This window comes from Eptesicus fuscus, chromosome 2, assembly GCF_027574615.1.
Source record: "Eptesicus fuscus isolate TK198812 chromosome 2, DD_ASM_mEF_20220401, whole genome shotgun sequence".
In the NCBI taxonomy this organism is placed as follows: domain Eukaryota; kingdom Metazoa; phylum Chordata; class Mammalia; order Chiroptera; family Vespertilionidae; genus Eptesicus; species Eptesicus fuscus.
In genome coordinates, this window is record NC_072474.1 from 68168417 (window position 1) to 68192584 (window position 24168).

Below are 24168 nucleotides of genomic sequence, written 5' to 3' on the forward strand. Positions count from 1 at the left end.
CATACTGGGGATCGAGCACACAGCCTGGGCATGTGCCCTTGACCAGTATCGAACTTGGGACCCTTCAGTCCACAGGCTGACGCTCTGTCCACTGAGCCAAACTGGCTGGGGCAGCACTTTCCTAGTTTTGAATACCAAAAATGTCTCCAGATTGCCGAAGTCACTTCAGGAGCAAGATTGCCCCTGGTTGAGAACCACTCCGTTAAATCCTGGGTAAAACTGAAATACACCAGAAAGAAACTCACTATAGACTGATTCATTTGCCTCTCAGCATAACCATTATTGCTTGTCTCATTTTCGGTTCCTATAAGTGTATTCCTAGTATCACATGAGCTCACTCATCTAGGGGAAAAGATGAACAACATAGACTGAAGAACAAGAACAGCATTGATCAGACTGTCAGACCTCAGAGGGAAGGTAGGGGAGGGTGGGGACAAGGGAGATAGATCAACCAAAGGACTTGTGTGCTTGCATATGAGCCTAACCAGTGATCATGGACAACAGGGGGATGGGGGCATGCATGTGGGGGGGTTTGGGATGGGAATGGGGGGGGGGTGATGACAAATATGTGATACCTTAATCAATAAAGTAATTAAAAAAAAACAAAACTGAAATACATTTCACTTGGGAACTTTGTTTCCCTATTAAAATGCAAAATCCTAGTTTGCATTTTAAGCCTGATTATAGATAGTGGGAAAAAACCCTGGACAGAAGATCTAAGTTTAAATTTACTGCTCATTAGCTACATAAAAAGTAACATTTTCTTTTGAGATTTTGTCCCGCTCTACCTTCCACTGCTTTTTAAATAAAAATCAATTGTTTGTAAAGTGTTATATAATTAAATACCATTTTACTTTTGTAAAGTTTATAAAATAATCTTCATATAAATTGTTGAGATAATATTATATTTTATAGAAGATGAGGCGAGGTGATTTTTCCAGGCTTATGTAGCTAATAAATAGCAAAAATCAGGAATCTGAATTTCTTCTGACTTTCTAGTACATGTTCCACCATAACTATAAGATGCTGACTATTTGTAAAACTTAATGTGTGACTATTTCCTTGAGTATGTTTACTTAATGGAAAATATTAAGCCGTAGTTAATGTATAATTGTGTCTTTTGGGGGTTAAATGGTTTTTATGGTGGCTAATCTAAGGTTGGTCTACTCTATATCACAGTCATTACTCTTGTCTATTTAAGTTTGTAGACTAATTTGGGCCCTAGATATGGATAAACCATGCACTGTTAATTTTTATGTGGCATATGAGATATACTTTGTTTAGGATTATGACTTAAAAAAAAAATCATGATCTACCACAAATGCTCAATTCAACCAAGGCTTTTTCCTTGAGACCATGTAATCAACCTGATTCCAAGGGTCTTCCCATTATTCCGCATCTCATTTAATACACAGAAGGTCCATGAGAAAGAATGATTGTCAGCTGAAAGTGGTCTGACATTTAAGAAGGGCCAGGTATGTTTGGAAGCAGTCAACTGGCATTAAATGCAAAATTTAAATGTCAAAGATACAATATTTGTATATATTTGCAGGCTCTTCTACCACTTTTTAGTTCTTGTAGTTCAGTCTTTGTCTTAGGCCTAGAGTTTAATGCTTTAATATTTTGCCTTTTAGGTAGAGTGCGGAGCTTAAGTACATCACTTTGGTCATTGACGCACTTGACAGCGCTGCACCTAAATGACAATTTCCTTAGTCGCATTCCACCTGATATTGCCAAGCTTCATAATCTGGTTTACCTGGATCTGTCATCCAATAAACTCAGAAGTTTACCAGCAGAACTAGGAAACATGGTGTCTCTCAGGTGAGGAAATATTGTAGATATGACTCACAATATGAAATTCTAAATTTACCAAATTAGAAAATTATGGGATGTTACTTATCTTATAGTAGGATTTCCATGTGTGTTTCAAGGTCAAATGATATAAATTGAACACAGTGCTTGTGTGGCCTCCCTTGAACATTTCTTTTCCTTCCTTTCAATTTGGAGGTTTCTGACTAGAAATGTGCTTGTATTACCAAGTTCTTTTCACAGACTTGAGGTAGGGTGGAAATACAATACTACATCTGACTTTTGGCTCAATTGTATGCTCATAAGACTAATCCTACCTAATAATAGACAAATATGCAAATTGACCGTACCTTCACTATGCCCGTGATTGGCCAGGAGGTGCGGGGGGGGGGCGGGACTCCGGGTGGCCAGGGTGGCCGATTGGGCCGGCGGGACGCTGAGCTCCCATCGCCAGTGGCGGCTCGAGCTCAGCGTCTGCTCCATGGCTGTGCTGTGGCACAGAAGGGGCCTCTGGGGCAGCGAGCTCACGTCCCACCGCGGACCATCAAAAGCGGGGGAGCTGGGTGCCTGTCTGCTCAGGCACCAGGCCTTTCAGAAGCCTCCAGTGGAGGCTTCTGAAAGGCCTGGTGCACCAGTGGACAGGCACCCAGCTCACCCGCTATCGAAAGCAAAAGTGTGGGAGCTGGGTGCCTGTCCGCTCAGGCACCAGGCCTTTCAGAAGCCTCCGCCGTGCTGGAGGCTTCTGAAAGGCCTGGTGCACCAGCGATCAAAAGCAAAAGTGAGGGAGCTGGGTGCCTGTCCGCTCAGGCACCAGGCCTTTCAGAAGCCTCTGCTGCACCAGCAGACAGGCACCCAGCTTCCCCGTGATCGAAAGCAAAAGCATGTAGGGGACCCTACACGTGCATGATTCAGTCATGCACTAGGCCTCTAGTCAGAAATAATTGGGAAAATATAATGTACTTATTAGTAAAACTTTTAGGAACATATCTCTGTTTCATATAAACTTCTGTATATATAAAAGCCTAATATGCAAAGTGTCCCTTTGGGAGTTCGACCAACCAGGAGTTCAATCGCTCACTGTGATGTGTGCTGACCACCAGAGGGTGGCATGGAACGAAGGAGGCCCCGGTCGGGAGCCACTTAGGGACCCTACTGTGTATGGATTTCGTGCACTGGGCCTCTAGTTCTTACATAATACAAATCCTTAAGGAAACCTTAAAACCTGATAAGTGGATTTATTTCTAGTCCTTCAGGGTTCTTTAAGAATTTCTCTATAGGAGAAAAATATGTAGAAATCTTAAGACCTTGAATAAATGTTCCCAATACAAACAAGGATTGCTTTTCTATATTGTTTATATGCTGAGTAGTAATTTAAAAGATTTTTGTCATATGTTTTAAAATGAAACATACTGTTTTAAAATCTTGTTTCTCACCATCCTCTTACTATATGATTATGGTTAAATCCTGAACTTTGTAAAAATTTTATTTTTTTCTATGAATTAGACTAGGTTCAAGGATATCTGTTTGTCTTTGAACACTAAGAATATCTGTCACTGGCATTTGGATGAAAGAGAAAAGAGAGTAGATTTAGCCTGAAAATGATATACAATTCCTACACCTTTAATAATGAGTAAATTATAGAAACGCTGTTAATAGTTGTGGCAATTACACATTTTGTAGTACTTTAATATTACACAACAGTTTTAGATAAGCATATAAAATGTGCCTTGAGTATATACAGAACTCATGGTATGTTAGAGGGAAGGTTAAGAAAGTAATTGTAGATATTAATAAAGCTTGATAAATTAAACTAAAACTTTTTTTTTTTTAAACAGGGAATTGCTTTTAAATAACAATATGTTACGGGTTTTGCCTTATGAACTTGGTCGGCTCTTCCAGCTACAAACTCTAGGTTTGAAAGGTGAGTGATTTTTCTTTTTTTTAAATGTAGTATTAACACTCAGTATTGAGGTATACTGAGCCCTTTAAAGACCATTTAAATTACTAGGTTAGGTTTTAGTATAATTTTGAAAATGGGACTATACTTTTTTTTGAAAGAAAAAAGTGGTTCTTTGATAGTGAATTGTGTTTCAGGATTTCAACATGCAGCCATCTTTTTAACAAACTTTTGTGGGGGAATGTTTTGTTTTTTTATTTTACCTTTAACTTTCTATAAAACGCTAAAATTTCTTAGAAGAGACATTTCAAATTAACAATAGTTTTTTTCTGTTTTTTTTTTTTTTTCTTCAATGACTTAATAGCTGGAATATCCCATGTCAGGTATTAATAGAGTACATAAAATAGTATTAACATATTATATTATTGTAAGAGGGAAAACATTGTAACAGTAAAAATGAACTATACCTAGTGAGTATAATTATTCTAAATAAAATATATTAATCCAAAATACATGCTCCACTTATAATTTTATCTCAAGATTAGCTTGGAAGGAAAGTTGTACTCAATTTACACAAATACTGAAATTTGTATAATTTTCTCTTATAACATAAGAAGAGGGGTTAATTTAAATTCAGAGGACTAAATACAGATTTACTGTATTGGTTAAACATTTTATTCTGTGCTCTTGAGGAATAAACATTAATTAAAGCCATATAAAGTATACACTTTCATGTATTTTGTTTTCCTCCTTCAGAGATTGAGTGTCCATGAACATGTTTTGTTTGCATTTGTTTATATCGTATAATGGAGCATTAAAAAGAGAAACTTGAATAAGAGTGAAAAGAATGTTGACATTATTGGTTGAAATGACAGAAAAGGCTTCTTTATACAGTTAACCCTTTATAAGTTATATAATTATATGAATGGTTAAGTCTTAGTTTTTAGTTTCTCTCTAGGATATTTTGGATTTTTAAAATTATGTATGAAGTGGAAAAATATTTTCTTTGAGAATTAATCCAAGGCATGTGAAATTTAACTGTTGGGATATTTTACCTAATTCTATATATGCTATAACTTATTTTTATAAATATGGTTAAAACGGCCATCCAGCTAGAGTTGGAGTAGAAGCAGGTCTGTTCCTTACTAAAAATAATTATGGATTGGTTGTCATTCTTTTATAATCTTAGATTCTAGAAGTATGAAATTAATACTTTTATACTGACTATAGTCAGTATAATGATAATGATAAATGAATAATTTACTATTGAGCCCAGTGGACTCACCCTTTGTACTGCATTTAACATTCTTGAAAAAGCACGTATTACATATACTGTTTCATAACTCTAGTCCATGCTATCTCATATATAGACATGTTCCCAGAAAATTGATATTAAGTATCAACTGAATGAATCATTCTGAATATCTATTATCTTCTTAGTCCTTTATTCTATTTTACTGGTTAAAATGTTAGTCTTCTAAATTACAGTAGCCTTTATCTGCAGGAGGTATGTTCTAAGATCCCCCCAATGGGGATGCCTGAAACCAATGATAATACCAAACCCTATATATACACTATTTTTTCCTATCATAATAATAAAAGGCTAATATGCAAATGGTCATCATCCTGTGACGCTGTAGCGACCGATCAGTAGGGACCTGAGGCTGCATGGTGCCTGGCCAGGCCAGGGGACCTGAGGCTGCACCCCCCACCCGGCAAGGCTTGACGGGAGACCTGAGGCCACGCCCCCCGCCCGGCAGGGCTTGATGGGGGTGGGGCCAGCCAAGTCTGAGTCTCGCCCATTGGGGGTGGGGCTGGCTGGGTCTCAGTCTGGGTCTCACGCAATTTTGAGGCGCATGTGGGTGGGTGGGGACTTGACTCTGGGTCCTTCGGCACACCCCAGACTCTGTTAGGAGGGAGATTTTCATATACATTTTACTAATTTTCTTTCATCTCTGACACTTCTATTATAGAGAAAGGGCAAATAGCAATATTAAAATATTTGCTCTAATTTCCTTTTAATGTGCATGAATTTCATGCACTGGGCCATTAGTACATACATAACTGTGATGAAGTTTAATTTATGAATTTGCGCAGTAAGAGATGAACAACAACTGATAATAAAATAGAACAACTATAAAAATACTGCAGTAAAAGTTATTACATAACTTTTAGATATTTTATTGTGCTATACTCACTTTCTAACTTAAAGGAAGAACTTTATGGCTTCTCTTGGGCACATCTTAATTGCAAAGAGTACTACTGAATTGCAAAGAGCATTGGGGCCATTTTTAAGTAAAACAAGTGATACTTGAACACAAGCACTGTGATACCTCTATAGTTGATCTGATAACTGAGATGCTGCTAACAGGCAGGTAGGGTATCCACCGTGGTTACACTGAACAAAGGGATGATTCATGATCTGGATGGGATGGCACGAGATATCATTACACCACTTAGAGAACGGCATCTAATTTAAAACTTATGAATTGTTTAGTTCTAGAATTTTCTGTTTTTTATTTTTGGTCCTTGGTTGACCATCATGTTTCTGAAGCTATAATAAGAGGAAGACTACTGTATTCTCATTGTCTGGACTTTGATCCTAGTGCCCTTTTGACTACTGATTCATAGTTGTTAAAATCTCTTCTTAGACCACTAGTCTTTTGGATGAGGCACCAGCTCTGCTTCGCCAACTTTAATTCAGCTTTGTTCATGGCTATACTATAAATTCCTTTTCATTAAACTTTAGTTTGTTCTATAGTAAATACCTATATGCAGCCCTTTTCTATGAGAGCCTCTTTTTCTGGCAGTGCCACTTATTGTTCAGGTGATCCAGTACAGAAGAGCAAGCACCTTTTAGAAATGAAAGAAAACCAGTGCTTTCTGCCTTCTTTCAAAAGTTGAGGAGGGTGAAAACAGGATTGGCTTCATAAAGCAACTGAAGGAATAAAATGTCCCTAATGAATGGTAGCTTTATATTCTTAGGAAGGTAAAATTGAAATAATTTCTTAATCAGTTTTAATAACCACATAGTAGTACTTTGTGTTAAAAAAGAAGAAGAGAATGGAATGGAAAATTTAAAATAGCACTGTGATAAATGTAAATGAAACAATGAGAATGAATTGCCTCTGGGATTCCTTTTTGTCTTTTTTAAAATTCCATTTTGTCTTGAAACTGGCAAAAGGAGTGCCTTTTTTTTTATTTCCTTGTCTACCTCTGAAACATAGACACTGAAGTTTTGATAATGATTATGATTATCTTGGCCCAACAAGCTAATTTTTAGAAATTCTATTTTGAGATTTAAGGAATGTGTATGGAAGGGTATTTGAGGAATAAAGATAAAAGGCCAATTTTAAAACTAAAGAAATGGCTAGTCCAGTAAATTGGAAGTGTTCTCTTAAGTCACTTAAAAGTCTAAAATGTATTAATTTTATGGAAGAAAAGGTATAAGAGCAGTTCTCACACAGTTATTTTAAATAATGTAGAATTCAGGTCCTAATGTGTTGGGCAATACTTTTTCTGACATATGGTTGAAAGAGTTGTCCTCAGGCATTGATGTCATAAAAAATTAAGAACTTCAATAATTGTGAAAATTCTAGGTTTCTGCTAAGAATTCCTTATCTCCCTTAAAATAAAATGGGCTATGGCAATAGATTCTTTTTCCTTGTAAAATTTTTTTCATGAAATATATAAAAGATTAACAACATGCATTTTAAAAAGAAATAATAAAATGAATAGCTATACACTCATCTAACATTCTCAGTACCTTTTTAAAAAAATATACTTTGAAAATCTAATTGTCTTCATAAAGAGTCAAAGTACTAATTTCTGTGTTAAATAATGAGCTTCTGGAAATCAGTAAGAGAACAATCTAGTACAGAGCATGTTAATAGTTCATATAAGAGCATAAATAGCTATAAAATATAGAAAGTTGATAACCTTATGCATAATTATAGTGCCACTTGAAATTATACTCAGTTTTCACCTATCAGTTTGGAAGAGTTCCAGAAGTTTGTCAAATAACTGTTAGTGAGATTATTAGGAAATAAGCACAATCACATCTTGTTGGTGTAGACCTATACATTTTAAGATTCCTATATTTCTTTTCATGATTGCATCTTCATCCCTTCTCCCAGAAGTTATTACTGTCCTGAATGTTGTGTTAGCTATTTCTTTACTTTTCTTTCAGTCATTCAATAGGTATTGATGAGCCAGATGCTAGAGTTATGTATGTATCTGTTATGGGTGTTTTAATCTTTATATAAATCGAATCGTACTGACTATAATTTTCTATGACTTGCTTTCTTTTTCAGTTTCATGTTTTTATGATTCAGCCATATTCATGCATACATGTAACTGTAGTTTATTTGTTTCCTTGTTGTGTTGTATTCTGATATATAAATATGCTGTAATTTATTCATTCCATTGTAGATTGTAGATACTTAGTTTCCTCCCCTACCCCTACCCCCCCCCCCCCCCCGCCACACACACAACTTTTTGGCTACTCTATAAACAATGCAGCCATGAACATTCTTATGCACGTCTCCTATAGAGTTTTTAATAGTATTGTTGGGTTGTAGAGGCCTTTACATCCTTTGCTTTATTATGTAATGCCATAGTGTTTTACAAAGTAGCTGAACTAAAATACATTGCCAAAAGTAATATAGTTTCCATTTTTCTTCTTTTAATCACTTAATATTGTCAGACTTATAAAATTATGCCCATTTTTTAGTATGAAACAGTTTCTAGTTGTACTTCTAATTTGCATTTTCCTAGTTGCTAATAAGATTGAGCATCTTTTCATATATTTATTGGCCATGTTTCTTCTGTGAAATTGCTATGGATATTTTTTGCTCATTTTCACTTGGAATATTTGTTTCTTATTGATTTGTAGGAGTTCTTAACTTTTGTCTATTTTGTATTGTGAATGCCTTCTCCTACTCTGTAGATTTTATTTTTGTTTATTGATATCTTTTAATGGATAGAGTTGATATTTTTATTATAATTGAATTTAAAAATCTTTCATGGTTAGTGCACACTATGTCTGGTTAATAAATCCTACCCTACCCCAGGTCAGAAATACATTTTTCTATATTACCTTCTAAAAGTTTTGCTCTTTATAGTTACTTTTTTCATTCATTTGGGTTCTTATTTTATTTTATTTTTTATTTTTGAGAGAAAGGGAGAGGAAGAGGGAGAGAGTGATAGAAACATCAATGATGAGAGAGAATCATTGATCGGTTGACTCCTGCACACCCCACACTGGGGATGGAGCCCACAACCCCGGACATGTGCCCTGACGAGGAATTGAACTATGACCTCCTGGTTCATAGGTGGATGCTCAACCACTGAGCCACACCAGCCCGGTTGGAATTGTTTTTTAATATGGTAGGAGGGTTCCAATTTGGGGAGGGATCTAATGTTTTTTTTTTCCCTATGAATAACTAATTGTCTCAGTACCATTTAGTGAAGAGTTTCCCCTTTTCTCACTGATGAGCAAAGTAACCTCTCATATATCAGTTACGTCTAGGTCTATTTCTAGGATCTTCTGTATATCCAGTAGTCAATTTGTCTAACCCTATACTAATGACTAAATCGTCATAATTATTGTTATGGCTTTATATTAAGACTTGATATCTGGTTTATGAATTCCCCTTACATTTTTATTTTGCATTATCTTGGTATTTTGGTTGTCTTGGATCTTCCTCATACTTAAGAAACAACTTGTTACCTTTCATAAAAGCTGTTGTGACTTTGGAATTGCATTGAATGTGTGAATCAATTTAGGAAGAATTTACATCTTAATTATCCATGAATTTGTGCATTCTCTACATTTATTTAGATCTTACTTAATGTCTTTGAATAAAATTTTATAACTGCACACTGGTCAAGCACATCTTTTGTTGTTTGATTCTAGGTTCTTTATAAGTTTTTTCCAATTATAAACCATGTCTTTATTTTAAAAGTTGCATTTCCTGCTTATTTACTCTTTTGGTATACAGATACAATTTTTTGAAAAATTGGTTTTATAGTAAGCCTTTTTGGTTATATTCTCATTCTTTCTAAAAACTTGTTTTCCAAGTTCTTTTGGGTTTTGTATGCAGGTAATAATTTAATCTAATAGCGATAGTTTTATTTTTTCCTTTTAAGTTACTATATATCCATATATATAATATTATATATTTATATATTATATAAATATATATAATAACTTTTTCTTATTTTAATGTACTAACTAAGGTGTTTAGTACAGTATTAAATAGAAGCATTAAATTGGGCATGCTTCTATTCCAAATTTTAAAGAAAATGCTTTTAATATTTTTCCATTAAAAATATTTGCTCCTGGCCCTAGCTGGTTTGGCTCAGTGGATAGAGCATCAGCCTGGAGACCTAAGGGTCCCAGGTTCAATTCCAGTTAAGGGCATGTACCTTGGTTGCAGGCTCCTCCCTTGCCCCTGGGCCCTGGTCAGGGCTTGTGCAGGAGGCAACCAGCCAATGTGTTTCTCTCACATCGATGTTTCTCTTTGTCTTTCCATCTCTTCCACTCTCTAAAAATCAATGGGAAAAATATCCTCCAGTGAGGATTGAAAAACAAAAACCAAAAAACGAAAGAATATTTACTCAGTATTTTTTATAAAAATTTTTTTTTAGTTTCAGAAATTTTTTTTATTTCTACTTTGCTAATCCTTATTCAAGTGCTGAATTTTATGGAATGCTTTATTTCATCTATTGAGATGATTATATTATTATTCTCATTTAATAGGATTTGCAGTTAAAAGAACTATTGAGGTTTTCTAATTGTTAATGAGTAAATTTTGTTGGACTGTATCTGTACTGTTAGAATTGGTCAGCTTTTTAAGTTTTCAAACTTACTTGCATTAAAATGTTCATAATATTTTCTTGATATAGTTTTAGACTGTTCTATTTATAGCTATATTACCGTGCTTTTTATTTTTCTGAGAGTCTCCTCAGGGGCTTTTTCCCCCCAATTACTCATTGTTGGCTTTTATTTTATTATTTTTTTAAATTAATCTTTATTGTTGAGATTTTACAGAGATCCCTCTTTCCCCCTCCCCCCAAACCGCCCTTCTACCCCGCCCCAGACCCTCACCACCCTGTTGTCTGTGTCCATAGGTAATGCATACATGCATATAAGATCTTTGTCTAATCTCTTCCCGCACCCCCCCATACCCTCTTCACTATGAGAATCGTCTGTCTGTTCCATTTCCATGCCCCTGATTCTGTTTCATTCACCAGTTATTCTGTACATCAGATATTTTATTTGTTTGATTCTTACATGCAATTGTTGATAGATATGTATTTGTTGCCACTTTATAGTTCATATTTTTTATCTTTACCTGTTTCTTCTTCCTCTTAAAGAATACCCTTCAGCATTTCATATAATACTGGTTTAATGGTGATGAACTCCTTTAGTTTTTTCTTATCTGTGAAGCTCTTTATCTGACCTTCAATTCTGAATGATAGCTTTGTTGGGTAGAGTAATCTTGGTTGTAGGTTCTTGCTATTCATCACTTTGAATATTTCTTGCCACTCCCTTCTGACCTACATAGTTTCTGTTGAGAAATCAGCTGACTGCACTCACTTGTAGGTAACTAATTGTTTTTCTCTTGCTTTTAAGATGCTCTCTTTGTCTTTTTGCCCTTGGCATTTTAATTATGATGTGTCTTGGTGTAGTCCTCTTTGGATTCCTCTTGTTTGGGATTCTCTGTGCTTTCTGGACTTGTGAGTCTATTTCTTTCACCAGATAGGTCAAGTTTTCTGTCATTATTTCTTCAAATAGGTTTTCAATATCTTGCTCTCTCTCTTCTTTGGCACTCCCGTAATTCTGATGTTGGTATGCTTGAAGTTGTCCCAGAGGCTCCTTACACTCTCATCATATTTTTGGATTATTTTTTCTTTTTGGTCTTCTGATTGGGTGTTTTTTGCTTCCTCATATTTCAAATCATTGATTTGATTCTCGGGATCCTCTAGTCTACTGTTGAATCCCTGTATATTATACTTTATTTCAGTCAGTGTATGCTTAATTTCTGACTGGTCCTTTTCCATTTTTTTGGCATTCTCACTAAGATCCTTGAAAGTCTTACTAAGTCCCTTGGAGGGTTCTAAAAGATTCTTGAATAACCTTATAACCATGGTTTTGAACTCTATATCCAGTAATTTGCTTTATTTCATTTCCTCCATTTGTGACATGTTTCTTTGTCTCTGCATTTTGGCTGCTTCCCTGTGTTTGTTTTTATGTATTGGGTAGAGCTGCTAAGTCTCCTTGAGTTGATAGAGTGGCCTTGTGTGCTAGGTGTTCTATAGGGCCCAGTGGCTCAGCCTCCCCAATCACCTGAGGTGGACACTCTTGGGGCATCCCTTTGTGGGCTGTGTCTTGTCATAGTTGAGCCTTGATTGCTATTGGTGTCACTGGGAGGAATTGACCTCCAGGCCAATTGGCTGTGGGGACCAGCTATGACTACAGTAGGAGAGCTGCTGTGCAGGAGACCCCCTTATGGAGCAAGACTTGCTTCAGTGCGGCTTTGGTGCTCACTGAGTCTGCCTCTTGAGTGTGTCGCTTATGGATGTGAAGAGTTAGTTGTAATCTGGTATGGTCTCACACTGACCACTGGGTACACTGGTTCTTGGATCTCCAGGGAGGTACAAAGTCAGCCACTGGTTGGGGCCGCCCAGCAGGAGCTACAGAGAGATCTGCAGATTCCTTCTCTTTGTATGGGGTTTGGAAGTGCCCAGACGAGGTAGAAGCAAGGCAGGCTGGTGCTGGTGCTGGGTCTTGGCCCTTTTATTGATAGGTTTTGGGCTCCCTGACCCAGCTGCAGCTTGTTTGATAGGTTTTTAGCCTGAGAAAGGACAGGCCATTCATATGCAAAAGCAGTAGTCCACAACTTGGGTGGGGTCTCAGGGAATCACCAGGGTGAAGCAAACAGAAATGGCTGCCAGTCAGCCCTGAGAGCACCTCCCTCTGTGAAAGAAAGCCGCCCCTGAGTTTCCTACCCTGATGCCGGACAGTCCAGTTTGTCCTCATATGTGTCTGGGTCCCCCAGAGCCTCTCCTGGCACTAGAGCTCAGAGGAAGCGGGAGCTTGTAAATTCAGTTCATGGTGTTGGCCTTTTAAGAGGAGCAGCTGGGTCTCCAGCAGCCTGTGTGTAACTCAGCCCCAACCTGCATTGGTTTTTACAGCCCGTAGTTCTTATTGCCCGTAGGGACTTCTCTTCCCTGGCACTTTGGACTGGGTGTCTGATATGGGGCTGGGACCCCTTACTCCTCTGGGTGGTCTCTGCAGAGGCGATCTCCCTCCCAGATAAAAAAGCAGCACACATGGGTGCCGGACCAGCCCTTCTGTGCCTCCGCACCTCCTACCAGTCTCAGTATGCTTTCTTCTTTACTTCTCTAGTTGTAGTACTTCCATTCAGCCAGCTTTCCAGCGGTTCTGGATGATGGTTGTTGTGTATTTTAATTGTAATTTTGATGTGATTGTGGGAGGCAGTGAGTATAGGCATTTTCCTATGCCACCATCTTGGTTTTCTTCTGGGCTTTTATTTTAAAAAAATTGGTTTATTTCTGCTTTTCTTTATTTTGTTTTGTCTGAATTTATTATATAATTTTTTCTCGCTTTTAAGTTGGATATATGGTTTATTCAGATTTATATTTAGTACTGTTTTACCTAATTTTTAAAATGTAAGTTATCATATCTTTGACTTACCAGTTATTTAAGATATCCATTCATGTGTGATTTTTAATTTAGCTTTTTTATTGTAAGCTTTAAGCTTAATTGCATTACAGGCAGTTAAGGTAGCCTGAACCAGTTCTTTGACTTTTTTTTTTTTAAATATGGAACACTTCATGAATTTGTGTGTCATCCTTGCGCAGGGGCCATGTTAATCTTCTCTGTATCATTCCAATTTTAGTATATGTGCTGTTGAAGTGAGCAGAGTACTTTGACATTTGTTGATGCTTTATGTCTAGTATGTGATCAATTTTTGTAGATAATTTACTGTATTTGAAAAAATATTGTTTCTCTCACTGTTGGGCACAGGTCTAAGTATTTTCCCATTAGATCAAATTTGTTAGTTGTATGATCTGATTTTCTATATCTTCAGAAAATTTTGGCAGTTTTCCTTTGTAATAATAAAGATATTTATGCTAAAGTTTCCATTAAAATATGAATTTGTTCATTTCCCTATGTAATTCAGTCTAGCTTTTGCTTTGTATCCTTTGAGGTTATTTTTATTAAGTGTACCAACTATATGTATATATTGCTGAATATTGTATATATTGCTGTACCTTCTGATGAATTAAAACTGCTATTAGGTAGTGAACCTCTTTCCCCCTTATTAGGCTTTCATCTTATAATCTATGTAAATATTATAGCTATGCAAATTTTTGTTAATGTTTGCCTAATAGATCTTTTCTCATCTATTTACTTTCTACCCTTCTGTGTACTTATGCTTAGGTGTACCGCTTACAAATAGCATATAGCTGGACTTTGTTTTTAACCCAGTCTGACTTTATTTTGTTTTTAATATATGGGCTCAGCCTTAGCTATATTGTAATTATTTATATTTTTGTATTTCTGTCCTGCTTCTTAATTCTACTCTTTGTGATTTTTTTCTCCTTTTCTAAAAATAGGGTGTGTTTTTTTCTCTTGTTTCTCAATTTATATACTTTCTTCTCTTGGTTTAGAAATTAGACATTTTATTTCTAGACTCTAAGTGATGACTTTTGAAATTTTACCTTGAATATATTTTTGAAAATAATAAAATTCTAGCAACCATTTCACTGAGCTATAATTTATATATAGTTAAATTCACCCCTTTGGTGAATATTGACAGACATATGCAGTTGCATAGCTACCAGCACAGTTGAGAAATAGAACTGTTCTATCACCCCTCAAAATTCATTTATGTTCTTTGAAGTCATTTCCCTAATCAACTCTTGGCAGCTACTTTTTCAGAATGTCATACAGTATATAGTCCTTTGAGTCTGGATTCTTTCCTTTAGCATATGCATTGGAAGTTTATCCATGTTGCATATATCGGTAGTTAATTTCTATTGCTGAGTAGTGTTTTATTGTTTGGATGCACCACAGATATTTATCTGTTTATAAGTTGAAGGACATTTGGGTTGTTTCCAGTTATGGGTGATTAGAAATAAAGGCACTATAAACATTTGAACAAACAAATAAGTTTATGTATATAAACCTATAATCATTGATCAGCTGCCTCCTGCATGCCCCCTTCTGGGATTGACCAGTGCTTTTGCCCTGACAGGAATCGAACCTTGAACTCCTGGTTCATAAGTCGATGCTCAACCTTTGAGCCACACTGGCCAGACTGAAATAAGTTTTTATTTTTCTTAAATCAGCATATGATATCTGCAAAATATCCTGCTGGAATTTTTATTGGGATTGTGTTGAATATGTAGATTAGTTTGGGGAGATTCAGTATCTTAATCTTGACACTTAATATTGCATCTTCTAATATATGAGTACAGTATATCGCTCCATTTATGAGGGTCTTCTTTATTTCTTTAATGTTTTGTAGTTATCAGTATGTAGATCTTGCAAATATCTTGCTAGATTTATACTTATTTCATCTATATATATATAATTTTTTAAAATATTTTTTGATTGATTTCAGAGAGGAAGGGAGAGGGAGAGAGAGATAGGAAGGAACATCAGTGATGAGAGAGAATCATTGATCTGCTGCCTCCTGCACAACCCCCCTATTGGGGATCAATCCTGAAACCCAGGCATATGCCCTTGACCGGAAACAAACCTGGAACTCTTCAGTCCTCAGACCGATGCTCTAGCCACTGAGCCAAACTGGCTAGGCTAACTTACTTGATATTTTTGATGCTATTGTAAGTGACACTGGTTTTTAAATTTCCAGTTGATATTATATAGAATTAAAATGCCATTGGTTTTTAAATATATTGACCTTGTCTCTAGCAACATTATAAAGTTTATTCTAGGAGCTTAAGTTTTAATCTGAATGGAGTTCATTTCATTACTTTTTTTCTGATTATGTATTCTTTTCATTTCTTGCCTTCCCTCACTGGCTAGGGTGATATTAAGTAGAAGTGATGACAGTGCACATACTTGCATTATTCTCTATTTTAGAAGGAAAACACTCAATCTTTCACCATTAATTATATCATCTGCCCTTTTTTTGGTATATGCTTTTTCAGGTTAAATTTCTACTTCACATTTGCTGAGAATTTTTATTATTTATGCAAGTTAAATTTAGTCAAATACTTTTTAAGTGTTGAGATGACTTTTCTTTTTTAGTCTGTTTATATGCTGAATTACATTGATAGATTCTCAAATATTAAACCAACCTTCTATTCCCATTTTAAATACTACTTGGTCATTACATATTCTCTGTTTAATATATTATTGGATTTGATTTACTAATATTTTCTTGAGGATTTATACATTTATGATCATGAGACATATTTTTCTGTAATGTTTTTCTTACAATGTCTTTGGTTTGATTTCAGGATACTGCTTTAACTCATAAAATGGGTTGGAAAGTGTTATTAATACTTGCATTTTCTGGAAAAATTTGCATAATATTTATATTATTGTGTTTTAAAATGATCAGTTGAATTTTCAAATAAAACTGTATGGGCATGAATTTTCTTTGTTGAAATGTTTTTAAGTACTAATTCAATTTCTTTTCACTGATACAGGACATTGAGGTTATCCCTTTCTTCTAGAATAGCCACTTCAGCTTGCTTTTGGTTACTGTTTACATACCTTTTTCTGTTCTTTTACTTTCAACCTATTTGTGCCTTTCAATGTATAGTATGTCATAAATTTTATTATTCATTCTGCTAATCTGTTTTTTAATCAGAGTTTAATTCACTTCTAATGTATTTGCTGATAAGGTAGAATTTATGTCTGTCATTTTGCTTTTTGTTTTCTATGTGCCTTATGTCCTTTTGTTCCTCAATTAATGCCTCCTTGCTAAATGGCTATTTTCCAGTATACCGATTTACTTCCCTTGTTTCTTTTGTTCTATTATTTTGAGTTGTTTGCTTAGTGGTTACCCTGAGGATTACAATCAACATCTTAATTTATAGTAATCTAATTTGGATTAAATTAACCCTTTGCACTCGCTTGCTTTTTTCTTGATTCCTTTATTCTACTCGGGATTTAATTTTTTAAATACCCCAGATTTTACAAAGCGTGGCAGTAGAATAAAAAACTGGAGTTTCTTTTCATACAAACTTATTTATTTGGATTTTTTTATATTTCAAATTATTGATACATTCAATACAATTCGACATACGAGCTGCTACTGATGCTAACCGTGTCGAGTTACAGTCGACGTCCGAGTGCAAAAGGTTAAATTGAAAAACTTTATCTAAAGTTCCATTTATTGTCATTTGTGCTGTTATTTCATAAATATTTTTACTTATACATTTTGTGCCTGTAATTATAAATTTATAATTATTGCTGTATGCAATTATCTCTTATATGAGATAGGAACAAAAAGAATTAAAAACAAAAATTACGTTTATATGCACCTATGTAGTTATCTTTACTAGTTCTCTTTTATTTTTTCATTGATTCCAAGTTATTGTTCAGTGTCCTTTTATTTCAGCCTGAAGGAATCCCTTTAGTATTTCTTGTATGGCTGGTCTTGTAGTCACTCAATTTTTGTTTATCTGAAAATGTCTTAATTTCTTATTTTTGAAGGCTATTTTTACTATACATAGAATTCTTGATGAACAGTTTTTATTCTTATTTCAGCACTTTTAATATGTCATCCTACTGCCTTTAGGCCTCTATGTGTGTTTTTCCTTATTGTTTAAAGTATTAAAAATAGTATTACATATGTCTCCTTTTCCCCCCCATTAACCTTCCTCCATCTTCCCCTACCCCCCGGCAAATGCCCCCCACCCCAGTGTCTTGTGTCCATTGGTTTTGCTTATATGCATGCATACAAGTCCTTTGGTTGGTCTCTTACCACGCATCCCCAACACTCCCCAGCCTTCCTGCTGTAATTTGACAGTCTGTTCGATGCTTCTCTCCCTCTGTATCTATCTTTTTGTTCATTAGGTTATAATGTTCTTTATTATCCATAAATGAGTGAGATTATGTGGTATTTTTCTTTCACTGACTGGCTTATTTCACTTGGCATAATGCTCTCCAGTTCCATCCATGCTGCTGCAAATGGTAAGAATTCCTTTTTTTACGGCAGCGTAGTGTTCCATTGTGTAGATGTACCATAGTTTTCTAATCCACTCATTTGCTGATGGGCATTTAGGCTGTTTCCAAATCTTAGCTATTGTAAATTGTGCTGCTATGAACACAGGGGTGTATATATCCTTTCTGATTGGTATTTCTGGTTTCTTGGGATATATTCCTAGAAGTGGTATTACTGGGTCAAATGGCAGGAAACGCCTTACTGTTCTCCACAGTGGCTGCACCAGTCTGCATTCCCACCAGCAGTGCACGAGGGTTCCTTTTTCTCTGCATTCTTGCCAGCACTTGTCATTTGTTAATTTGTTGATGATAGCCATTCTTACAGGTGTGAGGTGGTACCTCATTGTTGTTTTTATTTGCATCTCTCAGATGATTAGTGACTTTGAGCATGTTTTCATATGTCTCTTGGCTTTCTGAATGTCCTCTTTCAAAAGTGTCTATTTAGGTCCTTTGCCCATTTTTTGATTGGGTTGTTTATCTTCCTTTTGTTAAGTTGTATGAGTTCTCTGTAAATGTTGGAGATTAAACCCTTATCGGAGATAACATTGGCAAATATGTTCTCCCATGCAGTGGGCTTTCTTGTTGTTTTGTTGATGGTTTCTTTTGCTGTGCAGAAGCTTTTTATTTTGATGTAGTCCCATTTGTTTATTTTCTCCTTAGTCTCTCTTGCCCTAGGATCTGTGTCTGTAAAGGTATTGCTACAACATATGTCTGCAATTTTGCTGCCTATGGAGTCTTGCAGGATTTTTATGGTTTCCCATCTTACATTCAAGTCCTTTAGCCATTTTGAGTTTGTTTTTGTGTATGGTATAAGTTGGTGATCTAGTTTCATTTTTTTGCATGTATGTGACCAAATTTCCCAGCACCATTTATTAAAGAGACTTTTTGACTCCATTGTATGCTCTTGCCTCCTTTGTAAAATATTAATTGAGTATAATTGGGTCAATTTCTGGGTTATCTATTCTGTTCCATTGGTCTATATGTCTGTTCTTATGCAGTAGCAGGCAGTTTTGAGAACTGTGGCTTGGTAACAGAGCTTGATCCCTCCAACTTTGTTCTTCTTTCTCAGGATAGCTGTGGCTATTTGGGGTCTTTCTTTGTTCCAGATGAATTTTTATAGAGTTTGTTCTAGAACTTTGAAATATGCCATTGGTATTTTATTTATTTATTTAAATAAATCTTTATTGTTCAGATTATTACAATTGTTCCTCTTTTTCCCCCCATAGCTCCCCTCCACTCGGTTTCCACCCCCTCCCTCTGCCCTTACACCCCACTGTCCTCATCCATAGGTGTACAATTTTTGTCCAGTCTCTTCCTGCACCCCCAACACCCCTTTCCACTCGAAAATTGTCAGTGCATTCCCTTTCTATGCCCCAGATTCTATTATATTCATCAGTTTATTCTGTTCATCAGATATTTTATTCACTTGATTTTTAGATTCACTTGTTGATAGATATGTATTTGTTGTTCATAATGTTTATCTTTACCTTTTTCTTCTACTTCCTCTTCTTAATACCTTTCAGCATTTCATATAATACTGGTTTGGTGGTGATGAACTCCTTTAGCTTTTTCTTATCTGTGAAGCTCTTTATCTGACCTTCAATTCTGAATGATAGCTTTGCTGAGTAGAGTAATCTTCGTTGTAGGTTCTTGCTATTCATCACTTTGAATATTTCTTGCCACTCCCTTCTACCCTGCATAATTTCTGTTGAGAAATCAGCTGACAATTGTATGGGTGCTCCCTTGTAGGTAACTAACTGTTTTTCTCTTGCTGCTTTTAATATTCTCTCTTTGTCTTTTGCACTTGGCATTTTAATTATGATGTGTCTTGGTGTGGTCCTCTTTGAATTCCTTTTGTTTGGGGTTCTTTGTGCTTCCTGGACTTGTAAGTCTATTTCTTTCACCAGATAGGGGAAGTTTTTGGTCATTATTTCTTCAAATAGGTTTTCAGTATCTTGCTCTCTCTCTTCTTCTGGCACCCCCATAATTCTGATGTTGGTACGATTGAAGTTGTCCCAGAGGCTCCTTACACTCTCATCATATTTTTGGATTCTTTTTTCTTTTTTCTTTTCCGGTTGAGTGTTTTTTGCTTCTTTGTATTTCAAATCTTTGACTTGATTCTTGCGATCCTCTAGTCTGCTGTTGGATCTCTGTATATTATTTTTTATTTCAGTCAGTGTATGCTTATTTTCTAGTTGGTCCCTTTTCATATCCTCGAGGGTCTCACTAAATTTATCAGCCTTTTCTAGAAAATTCTTGAAAAACCTTATAACCGTGGTTTTGAACTCTATATCCAGTCATTTGCTTTCCTCCATTTCTTTCATTTATGACCTGTTTTTTTTTTTGTCTCCGCATTTTGGCTGCCTCCCTGAGTTGATAGAGTGGCTTTGTGTGCTAGGTGTCCTATAGGGCACAGTGGGTCAGCCTCCACAGTTACCTGAGGTGGACACTCTTGGTGCACCCCTTTGTGGGCTGTGTGCACAGTCTTGTTGAAGTTAAGCATTGATTGTTGTTGGTATCACTGGGAGGAATTGACCTCCAGGCCAATTGGCTATGAGGATCAGCTGTGTCTACGATGGGAGAACTTCTGTGCTGGGGACACCCTTATGAGACAAGAGTGTGTCCCTTATGGATCTGAGGAGTTGTAATTTGGATGGTCCCACTCTGACCCCTGGGTACACTGGCTCTTGGATCTCCAAGGAGGTGCTAATTTAGCCTCTGCCTGAGGCCACCCAGCAGGAGCTACAGAGAGATCTGCAGATTCCTCTTTTTGTTTGGGTTTTGGAGGTGCCCAGATGAGGTCCAGTTGTGAAGCATTGCAAGCTTCTGTGGGACCTTAGGCTTTCTTTTGGATGTTCTGGGTCTCTCTGACTCAGCTGCAGTTTGTTAGGTAAGATATAGAATTCAAAGGACCAGACTATTCATATGCAAAATCCTCTGCACTGAGCTTGGAATGGGTGGAGTCTCAGGGCGGAGCAAACAACAATGGCTTTGTGGGGCGGGATCTCAGGGTGGAGCACATAGCAATGGCTGCCTGTCAGCCCTACCCTGGGTCTCAGTGTCCCATGGTAATCGCTGCAAGCACCTCTGAGAGAAAGCCACCCTCGAGTTTCGCCTGATGCCAGACAGTCCAGTTTTTCCCTGTATGAGTTTGGGTTCCCAAAGTCTCACCCGGAACTGGAGTTCAGAGCAGTCGGTGTTGTGGAGCGGATGCGAGTGAATGACTACTGGAGCCCAGACCAAATTAAAATTTAGGGAGCCTTTATTAGCCGGGCAGCCGGATGACCCGGCGACTGCTCTGCCATTCTCCACGCAGGGAGACCAGAGAGCAGCAGCGACCCTTTGTGTAGGACCGCTTTTAAGCACATTAACCACATCCGGTTTTTGCAGAACAAGTAACCCAAGACAAAACAGTTTTTCCCAAGCAACGTCAGGATCATGCCAATGACGACCATGTTATTCACAGGGTCATCCTGTTCTTCAGAAAGCTGACAGTGTTCTATGAAAGAAGGCCTACGTGCTGGGAAGGGGCCATGAGACCATATCTCAAGGCCTGGCCTAGTGTCAGCACTGACAACTCTATCTGGGGCATAGTCCACGGCCTCTCTGGAATGCTCAAAAATTCCCACTCTCTAACATCGGGAGCTTGTGTCTCCCTCCAGCTTGAAAAAGGCAGCTGTATACTCAGTTGCCAGCCCTCTCCGCGCGTGCTCCTCTGTACCTCTGCCTTCCGCAGCTCCTGTGAGTCTCAGTGTGCTTTTCTCTTTCCTTCTAGTTGTAGAATTTCCACTCAGCCAGCCTTCCTGTGGTTCTGGATGATGTTCGTTTTGTCTTTTAGTTGTAGTTTTGAAGTTGTTGTGCAAGGCATCAGTTTAGGTGTTTACCTATGCCGCCATCTTGGTTTCTCACGCACCCTTGGTATTTAATAGGTATTGCATTGAATCTATGCTTTAGGTAGTATGGACATTTTAATGATGTTAATTCTACCAATCCATGAACATTATATGTTTTTCCATTTGTTTATGTCTCTCTCTCTCTCTCTCTCTCTCTCTCTCTCTCTCTCTCTCTCTCTCTCTCTAATGTCCTTTAGTTTTCTGAGTACCGGTCTTTTATGTTCTTAGTTAAGTGTATTCTTGGTATCTTAATTTTTTTGGTGCAATGGTAAATGGGATTTTTTTTTTTTTCATTTCTCTTTCTGTGAGTTCATTATTGGTGTATAAAAAGACCATAGATTTCTGGGTGTTAATTTTGTATCCTGCTACATTGCCAGATTTATTAGGTCTAGTAGTTTTTTTTTTATGGAGTCTTTGGGGTTTTCTATGTATAGTATCATGTCATCTGCAAATAAGGACAGTTTTACTTCTTCTTTTTTAATTTGCATGCCTTTTATTTCTTCTTCTTGTCTGATCGCTATGGCTAGTACTTCTAGTACTATGTCGAACAGGAGTGGTGAAAGTGGGCATCCTTGTCCTGTTCCTGCTCTTAGGGGAAATGGGTTTAGTTTTTGCCCATTGAGTATGATGTTGGCTATAGGTTTGTCATGTAGGGCTTTTATTATGTTGAGGTATGATCCCTCTATTCCCACTTTGCTGAGAGTTGTTATCAAGAAAGGGTGTTGGATTTTGTCAAATGCTTTTTCTGCATCAATTGATATGATTATGTGATTTTTGTCTCTCAGTTTGTTTATGTGATGAATCATATTTATTGATTTGCGGATATTGTAATATCTTTGCATCCCTGGAATAAATCCCACTTGGTCGTGGTGTTTGATCTTTCTAATGTATTACAGAATCTGATTTCTAGAATTTTGTTGAGGATATTAGCACCTATGTTCATCAAGGATATTGGCCTGGAACAACATAAACTGATGAACAAAAATAGATCCAGAGACAGAGAAACATCAATCATTAAATCAAACCTCAGGGAAGGTAGGGGACAGTGGGGGTAAGGGAGAGATATCAACCAAAGGACTTATATGCATGCATATAAGCCTAATAAATGGATACAGACAACAGGGGGGTGGGGGCATGAATGGGGAGGTGGGGGGTAATGGGGGAACAAGGACACATATGTAATACCTTAATCAATAAAGAAAAAAAAAGGATATTGGCCTGTAGTTCTCTTTTTTGTGGTGTCTTTATCTGGTTTTGGGATTAGGGTAATGCTGGCTTTGTAGAAAAAGCTTGGAAGTATGCTTCCTCTTGGATTTTTTGGAATAGTCTGAGGAGGATAGGTTTTAGTTTTTCTTTGAATGCTTGGTAGAACTCCCCTGTAAAGCTGTCCGGACCAGGGCTTTTGTTTGCTGGAAGATTTTTGATCGCCTTTTCAATTTCTTCAGTAGTTATCGGCCTATTCAGGTTTTTTGCTTCTTCTTGGTTGAGTTTTGGGAGCTTGTATTTTTCAAAGAATCTGTCCATTTCATCTAGGTTGTCAATTTTGTTGCAATAGAGTTGTTCATAGTATTTTTTCATAATTGTTTTTACTTCTGTGGGATTGGTTGTTACTTCACCTCTTTCATTTCTTATTTTGTTTATTTGGGTCCCCTCTCTTTGCTTCTTGGTGAGCCTGGCTAGAGCTTCATCAATCTTGTTTATCCTTTCAAAGAACTAGCTTTTGGTTTTGTTGATTTTTGTATTGTGTTTTTTTCCCCCATCTCTATGTTGTTTATCTCCGCTCTGATCTTTATTATTTTCTTCCTTCTGCTTATGCTGGGCTTTTCTTGTTGCTCTCTTTCTAACTCTTTTGAGTTGTATGGTTAGATAATTTATTACCATTGTTTCTTTTTTTTTTTTTTTTTTGAGGTAGGCCTATAAAGCTATGAACTTCCCTCTCAGGACTGCTTTCATTGTGTCCCATAGATTTTGGATTGTTATGTTTTCATTGTTGTTTGTTGCCATGATGCTTTTTATTTCTTCTTTTATCTCTTTGGGACCCAGGCATTTTTTAATAGCATGCTGTTTAGCCTCCGGGTGTTTAATTTTCTTATTGTAGTTCATTTCTAGTTTTATGCCATTTTGATCTGAGAAGATGCTTGAGATGATTTCTATCTTCTTGAATTTGATGAGATTTTGCCTGTGTCCCAATATATGGTTTACCTTTGAAAATGGCCCATGTGCACTTGAGAAGAATATATATTCTGTGGCTTTGGAGTTAAAGTTCTGAAGATGTCAATAAATTCCATCTGATTTAGTGTGTCATTTAGGATTGATGTTTCTTTGCTGATTTT

At 36.6% G+C, this 24168-nt stretch overlaps 1 protein-coding gene and 1 non-coding gene across 4 annotated transcripts in view; one reads left to right on the forward strand and one right to left on the reverse strand.

Annotated features, from left to right (window-relative positions):
- Positions 1-24168, forward strand: part of CNOT6L (CCR4-NOT transcription complex subunit 6 like) — a 109329-nt gene that overhangs the window by 34330 nt on the left and 50831 nt on the right. For all 3 annotated transcript variants that reach the window (XM_054728085.1, XM_054728072.1, XM_054728078.1), the window contains 2 exons: positions 1635-1821; positions 3645-3730. In XM_054728085.1, coding sequence (XP_054584060.1) covers positions 1635-1821; positions 3645-3730 — 273 coding nt within the window. The remainder of the gene's footprint in view (positions 1-1634; positions 1822-3644; positions 3731-24168) is intronic.
- Positions 13553-13659, reverse strand: LOC114232273 (U6 spliceosomal RNA). Its single transcript, XR_003618312.1, has one exon. It is a non-coding gene; the product is annotated as a U6 spliceosomal RNA (small nuclear RNA).